Source organism: Cetorhinus maximus, chromosome 4 (genome assembly GCF_964194155.1).
Source record: "Cetorhinus maximus chromosome 4, sCetMax3.hap1.1, whole genome shotgun sequence".
Classification (NCBI taxonomy): domain Eukaryota; kingdom Metazoa; phylum Chordata; class Chondrichthyes; order Lamniformes; family Cetorhinidae; genus Cetorhinus; species Cetorhinus maximus.
The window spans coordinates 127351350-127359611 of NC_135882.1; the positions used below are offsets into that span (position 1 = coordinate 127351350).

Consider the following 8262-nt stretch of genomic DNA (forward strand, 5'->3'; position numbering starts at 1 on the left):
CCCTTCATGTCTGCAACTGCTCTCCGAATGAGCAATTTACCTAGCATCATTCCCCTGCCTTCTCCCCATAACCCTGCACATTCTTCCTTTTCAGATAACAGCCTAATTCTCTTTTGAATGTCTCAATTCAACCTGCCTCCACCACACTCTCAAGCAATGCATTCCAGACCTTAATCATTCGCTGCATGAAAAAGCTTTTCCTCATGTCAATTTTGGTGCAACACTCCTATTTTGTACTCCTGACATATTGTTTTTATTTCAGATTTTGTGCATTTCCATTTTTTTTCCCTTTTATTTATATTCACAATTTTACATTTTCACAGCTCTTACCGGCATTGCTTGCAAGTTAAAACCTAAACCCCTACAATTTGGGACTGAAGTAAGCAACAATCATCAAAATCAACTAAAGAGCTGCAATTTGAATGTCTCAGTTTTTGGATACTGTAGTTAACTAAGGACTTAGCGGTATTCCATATAACGACGAATGGGCCTGAATCTTCTGAAGAGAGCTAATCTTGGATTGCGAGAGACCTTCACTATCTCAGAAATACCCCTGATCTCAGCCGTATTTTCAGTGCTAGGCTGATTCAAACAGAAAATTAGTTTTCCGAACTCCCCCACAGGATAGCGACAAGGAATTTTTGCCAACAAACTGCCTGAAAAGATACTGATTGAAATGTTTGGTGCTGTTGTTGATAACAATGCATTCCCACCCATTCTCAAAGCATTGGAACAGGACCTTTGACAATTCTTCTTCCAGGCCTTTCTTCACCAAACTGTATACTGGAACCCAAGCAGTTCCAGCTCTTGATAAGAGAAAACAGCAGAGGTTGTATTCTCCTTTGGAGCTAATTTGCATGCGTCTGCCAAGGTAGAGATGGGGTTTTGGGCCTACCACTGGAAAATGGTTGGGGTGCAGCGGAGCAGGAACTTAGGGGTACAGTACAGTGCAGTCGCAAGCAATCTTCTACCCACGCTGATTTTTTAAAAAATTCATTCTTGGGATGTGGGTGTCGCTGGCTAAGCCAGCATTTATTGCTCATCCCTAATTGTCCACGAGGTGTTGGGTAGCTGCCTTCTTGAACCTCTGCAGTCCATATGGTGTAAGTACACACACAGTGCACAAAAGAAAATCACTTGTGCAGGGGAACTTTTTAATTTTTCTCTTTCCTTATTCTTGAAGCTAACTTTAACCATTGGTCAACCTAGATAACCATCTCAGCTGCCAAAAAGAGAGCGCTAAATCAGCTCTCTGATTTCCTCTTCTTACAGAAAGACACTGCAGACTTCATCAGGTGCAAGTTAATTAAGTGTTGAGTAGAGGGAAAAATCAGTTCTATGCCTCAACCTTCAAAAGCAACGAAGTGGATTATATAAGATCAAGATTGTAGATATTTGAATATAAATTTGCTTATTGGGAAAACACCCAAGCTTCTCAAAGATTTAAGGCAGTGAACACTATGGTATTGATACAGTCCAAGACTGTCCTAAGTTCAAAGGCTACCCTGAGCCAAATTAACCAATTTGAACCTTATCTTCCTGTAGAAATATTATTTTCTTCAGCACCCCTAGGGCTGGGAGCTCAAAATTCAGCCAGGATTTCCAATCAACTTCCAAACCCCTGCTGAAGGGTATTTACTTGGGGCAAGTACAGAATCAGACTCACTTCTACTGTCAAAAGCAAACAGAGTGGATGCTGAAAATCTGAAATAAAAACAAAAAATGCTAGAAATACTCAGTAAGTCAGGCAGCAACTGTGGAGAGAAACAAAATGAATGTTTCAAGTCGATGACCTTTCATCTGACCTTTCTGTTTGTTGAAAGGTTATCGGCTTGAAACGTTAATTCTGTTTCTCTCCACTGATGCTGCCCGACCTGCTGAGTATTTCCAGCATTTTTTGCTTTTATTTCACTTCTAATAACCCCTCAATATCAGCCTGATACTCTGTCTCAGCTCCCAAAAAGCAAAGCCACTTGGACAAGGTTCTGAAGAACAAGAAACACCTTAACTTCAACTTAAATCAACATCTTTAGCAGAAAGAAAAACTGAGATAAAAATAAAGATGCCGTAGATAAGGTAGCAGCAGTTGGCAAATTACACCTGGGCTTCATATTACTATCTGCCAATTAACTTTACAACTAATCATTTTATTCTCCTGTATCGCGTAGGAAAATTAAATCTAATTTTCACTGCAAGTCAAGCCATGTTGTACAATTTAACTTCAATTTAAATATGTGGTTTGATCATGAAAGCCTGTCATTTGCTGCTGTGCCAGATCTATCCCAGCCAGATTCAATTTAAAAAAATACTGAAATAAGTAATACCACAAACACTGTACAGAACAATAAGTAATCAACCACAGAAACAGCAGCATTGTATAATGCTACTGGACAAGTAATCCAGATGTCCAGGCTAATGCTTTAAGAGGCACGAGTTCAAATCTGGTAGGATTTAAATTCAATTAATTAGTATGTCTGGCATAAAAAGATAATCTCTATAATGGTGACCACAGAACTATCGGAATGCTGTTAAAACCTGGTTCACTAATGTCCTTTGGGGAAGGAAATCTTCCCAGTCTGGCTGTGACTCCAGGTCCACAGCAATGTACTGACTCTTAAATGCTCTCTGAAAAGGCCTAGCAAGCCACTCAGCTGTGACAAACTGCTGTAGAGAAGCTTGTTTAAATGATTGTCCTTTGGAGATAGGACAACGGCATGTTTCATTCCTATTCTCCATAACTTCATTGCACCCCCTGATGTATTAGAGGCTTATATCACATTTTATCCTTGAAATTACAGTAGGATGTAGTGTACCAACTTTAACATTTATCTCCAGTACTTTAACAGGAGATTTTATTCATTTATTCAAAAATAGAGGAATTCCATGCAAACATATTAAGCATCCATACACTAATTTTCCAACAGCATAATTTGAGGACCTTTGTGATATCCTGCAAACATTTCCAGACAAAATCTAAACCAGACATAATGCCATCATACAAGTAAACCAAACGTTTATTTTTAGCATAGAAAATGCAGGCAGCTACGGACGACTCAGTTACAAAACTTTTGAGACAATTGTAACCATCCTATTGGCACTCCTGGCCTATAGAAGTAGTCTCCTTCAATTCTTCAGTCTTGCCCTTTGCACCTTAAAATCGAACTCGTGCAGAATGCAAGCAGATCGGCTAAACGAGTTTAAAATGTTTTTTACTGCCTGACATGTTGATATCCCTGTCAAAAACGCAGCTTCAACTATTTACCGGTTTGCAATCTACACGTCTCCCTCCCGTTCATCACGTCACCCCGGAAAGTTCTACACAGGAACAGCAGGTAGTTTCCTCAAATCAAGTGAAACTACGTTAAAATTCAGTCGCAATTTGCAGATCAGCTCTTGAATCTGGTTCTGCTCCTCAACAGGGTGGGGAAAAGGGGGCGGTAACTACCATTTCACCAGAAAGAAAACATAAACAGGACACGCGGGAAGAGGCGGTAAGGGAGACACCAGCAAGCAGAAGCTACAGCACCTGCTGCGCGACCCTAATATTGGCTCGGAACCCCAGCGGGGAAAGCTCTGCGCTCAGTGTACAACCCCAGCCCGATCCCCGCATCTCCTCCTGTTAAAGGCCTAGTCCAGGCTGCGCTTAAGCTGCAGGCCCCCCCGCACTATTAGAATAGCACTGGAAGCCAAGCAGGCGTGACAGGTGAAGCAGCTCCCGGTGCGTGATTAAAGCGGCGCATCCAGGACTTTACCTCGGAGTTCGGGTGTTTGAACGTGTCTAAAAACAGCAGCTCTGCCGCTGTATCCGCCATGACTCCTCGGCGCGTCACTTCCGCCACAGCCACTTCCGGTGTACGCGGTGCATGCTCGGGAAAGGTGTGCTCACCGCGCATGCTTTGGGAGGTTGGGCGCTTTGATTTTGTCCTGTTGAACATTCGTAGTGGCCGTTATGTTCTTCATGAACATAAGCTTTTAAAACCAGAAAAATACCGTGTCATCGATAATGGAGCAGAATTAGCAGGCTGTGTTAATCGGACGATTAATGTGTGTGTGGCTACAACTTTCAAGCAGGGACTTCGTTGGCGTTGACGAAAAAAAGACAGTGTCCTTTACACCTTAATTATGAGCGCCGTACCAGAAGGTGTCCAGATTGAAGCTAGCATCTACTGGGACTCTCAGGAACCTTTGTGAATCAAAAAATTGGAACCGATGGTCCCTCTATCCCTAATGGATAATTTTTGGTCCCTCCTTCTGTCAAGCAAAACATAATACCACATTTGGGGGCATTTTCGCCAGATCTCACAAGTTATCCACGATGGGTGGAGAAGTTGAGATGGTCTGTCAAGAATACAATATCATTTGTGAAAGGAGTATTACATTCTTTCAACAATGTCCATATTGGACGATAAAAGGCCACCCGCCATCCTTGGCTTGCTAGGTTATTTCTGAAGGCAGTTAAGAGTCAACCACATTGCTGTGGATCTGCAGTAACATGCAGACCAGACCAGGTAAGGACAGAGATTTCCCTCCCTAAAGGGCATTTAGTGAACCAAATGGGTTTTTGCCACAATTAGCTTTATAATTCCAGATTTTGTTAACAGTTGCCCTGTTGGGATTTGAACTCATGTCCCCAGAGCATTAGTCTGGGCTTCTGAATTATCACAACACCACCACCTCCACCAATAAGTTGGGTCACAATGGACAATTGCTCCTCCAGGAGAGATAGGCCAAGTGAGTATCTCATTCATTTCTTAAAGCTGGAGTGCACATTGTAGGTAAATCCAAAAATTGCCCATGTATTCTTATAATTCCAAGTTTCTCCATGAGAGCAAGATTTTTGTTAGGTAATGGATATGGAACCGAGACTCATAAATAGAATTGAGATACAGAAAAGCCATGATCTATTGAATGGGAGAACAAGATCAAGAGGTTGAATGACCCATTCCTACTCCTATGTTCCTAATAAACATAGATGAAAGGAATGTAAGTAAATTTCCCCTGAACTATGCTGTTCTCTATGGACATGATCTTTGCAACATGTCAAATACAAAAAAATTCCACAAACAGAAAAAGGACCTCTATATGGTACTTGTTATCTTGGCCAAGGCTTTTGACACTGGAAACTGGGAAGGCCGGTGGAAGGTTCTGTACAAATGTGGAAGCCCTGAAAAGATGATTGATGTCACCCGTTCATTTCACAATAGTATGCTGGCAAGCATAATACAAAATGGTACATCACATACCTATACTGTCACCAGTGGCACCAAGCAAGGCTGTGTATTTGCTCCAGCTCTGTTTGTCATATACTTTTCGACCATGCTCCAGTTGGTACTCAAAGATCTTGACACAGGAGTGCACATTCAATTCAGGACAGATGACAACCTCTTCAACTTGCGAAGGCTCAAGACTTGCACAAAGGTTACTGAACAGCTACTGGGTGAACTGTTGTTCGAGGTTGACTGCACTCTTATAGCACATACTCCGGAGGACATTCAGCTGCTTGTTGATCACTTTGACCTAGCCTCAGAACACTTTGGCCTGACAATAATTCTCAATGTATCATCCCACCCCTCGCCATGTAGTCCGAGACTCCAATGTCACTGTCAACAACATCCTCCATTCAGTACAGATGTTTACTATCTTGGGAGTATCCGCTCCACAAACACTACACTGGATGACAAAATCAACCATCACCTGGCCAAAGCAAGCTCAGCCTTTGGAAAGAGCATGGAGTTTGTCCCAGAACAATGGTCAAAGTCTACTACGCAGTGGCCCTTACGTCACTTATTTATGGTTATGAGACTTGGACAACTTTCCAGCATCACATAAAGCAACTAGAACCATTCCATCTCCGCTGTCTAAGATCTATTTGCAACATCAGGAGGCAGGACAAATCCCCAACACCAAAGGTTTTTGCAAAGTGCTGCATACCTGGCATTGAGAGCATGCTCATCAGAGCTCAGCTTTGCTGGGTCAGTCATGTGGTTTGCATGGACGGTTCCTGCATATCAAAGGCAGCACCCTACAGCCATCTGAGCGTGGGAACCCGCACCACAGAACATACCAAATTTAGATGTAAAGACAATTTGAAAACCAACATCAGAGCTAGCATACTGGATCAAAATAGATGGGAAAAAACAACCTTGGACAGACCCAAATGGAGAAGTCTCCGTCATCAAGCAATTTTGACATTTGAGCAGAACAGAGTCAAGTGCCTTCGGGATAAGCAAGTAGGGCACAAAACCAATGTGTCCGTCCATCCCTCCAACATTGACTTCATACGCAAATTGAGACTTGGCCAAACATCACACATTAGACGACATCATCCTAGTCTGTGAACTTTTTTCTTCTTTCTTGCTGAACACTCATTCATCAAAGCAACAGGAGAATCCATCATCATGCCGTTCTGTGTAATCTTGAGTAAAGTCACAATCTAAAGGAGCGGTTGATGCGTAGTGTGGGGAAAACTGCTGGTACGGTAGTTTGCATCCTTGATGTCAACCTTTATTCTTCAGACTGCTGGACCTGTGGAACCTGCATCACATTGCCAGTTTCTCATTTTTCCCTTTTACCCACCTATCCTCATCCTTTACACAGATAGTCTATGTCTTGATGGAACAAGCTTGAGAGGCTGAATGGCCTAATCTTGCTCCTATGTTCTTCCTAAGCATTGCTTGAGATATTTTGTTCTCTGTAACCTTGAATAAAGCCACAAACTGAAGGAGCAGGTTGGTGCTTGAGGTGGGGGAAGCCCAAGTCAGAGCATTGTGCTGGTGCGGTTGTTTGCATTTTTTCTCAGTAGGCTACCTGTTGACTCATGCTTACATTTTTTCTGCAATTTAACTATCCTCTGTATTCCACTTAAACACTTTACAATTTCTAAATTTGGGGGTGACTCCAAATTCAGAGGTGTTGTCATAAAGGTCTACAGCACAGAAAAAGGCCCTTCAGCCCATCAAGTCTGCACTGGTCAAACAAGTACCTAACTATTCTAATCCCATTTTCCAGCACTAGACCCATAGCCTTGTATGCCATGGCATCGCAAGGGCACATCCAAATACTTCTTAAATGTCATGAGGGTTTCTGCCTCTACCACCCTTTCAGGCAATGAGTTCCAGACTCCCAACACCCTCTGGGTGAAATAATTCTTCCTCACATCCCCTCTAAACCTCCTGCCCCTTACCTTAAATCTAAGCCGCCTCGTTATTGATCCCTCCATCAAGGCAAAAAGTTCCTTCCTGTATGCCCTATCTCTGCCCCTCATAATTTTATAAACCTCAATCATGCCCCCTCAATCTCCTCTGCTGCAGGGAAAATAACCCCAATCTATCCAATCTCTCCTCATAACTAAAACTCTCCAGCCCAGGCAACATTCTGGTAAATCTCCTCTGCACTCTCTCTATTGCAATCACATCCTTCCTATAATGTGGATTCCAGAACTGCACGCAATACTCTAGCTGTGGCCTAACCAGCGTTTTATACAGTTCCAGCATAACCTCCCTGCTCCTATATTCTATGCTTCGGGTGATAAAATCAAGTATCCCATAAGCCTTCTTAACCACCTTACCTACCTGTCCCGCTATCTTAAGTGACCAGTGGACATGCACACCAAGGTACCCCTGATCATTGGTACTTCCCAGGGTCCTACCATTCATTGTGTATTCCCGTGCCTTGTTTGTCCTGCCCAAGTACATCACCCCAAACTTATCCGGATTAAATTCCACTTGCCACTGATCAGCCCATCGGACCAGCCCGTCTATATCCTCCTGTAATCTAAGGCTATCCTCCTCACTATTTACCACCCCACCAATTTTTGTGTCATCCGTGAACTTACTGATCAACCCTCCTACATTCAAGTCTAAATCGTTTATATATACCACAAACAGCAAGGGACCCAACACTGATCCCTGTGGAACCTCACCTGATACAGGCATCCAGTCACAAAAACACCCCTCGACCATCACCCTCTGCTTCCTGCCACTCATCCAATTCTGGATCCAATTTGCTAAATTGCCTTGGATCCCATGGGCTCTTACCTTCATTATCAGTCTCCTTATCAAAAGCCTTGCTGAAGTCCAAGTAGACTACCTCAAATGCATTGCCCTCATCAACACACCTGGTCACTTCTTTGAAAAATTCAATCAAATTGGTCAGACATGACCTCCCCTTAACAAAACCATGCTGACTGTCCTTGATTAATCCCTGCCTCTCCAAGTGTAGATTAATTTTGTCCCCCAGAATTTCTTGCATTAATTTCCCCAC

At 42.9% G+C, this 8262-nt stretch overlaps 1 protein-coding gene across 4 annotated transcripts in view; it reads right to left on the minus strand.

Annotated features, from left to right (window-relative positions):
* The window catches only part of virma (vir like m6A methyltransferase associated), a 118630-nt gene extending 114790 nt beyond the window's left edge, over positions 1–3840 (minus strand). For 2 of the 4 annotated variants that reach the window (XM_078540772.1, XM_078540770.1), the window contains exon 1: positions 3753–3840. In XM_078540772.1, coding sequence (XP_078396898.1) covers positions 3753–3812 — 60 coding nt within the window. In that variant the 5' untranslated portion in view covers positions 3813–3840. The remainder of the gene's footprint in view (positions 1–3752) is intronic. The other 2 variants (XM_078540773.1, XM_078540771.1) reach the window with 2 other exon arrangements.
* Between the last annotated feature and the right edge of the window lie 4422 nt (positions 3841–8262).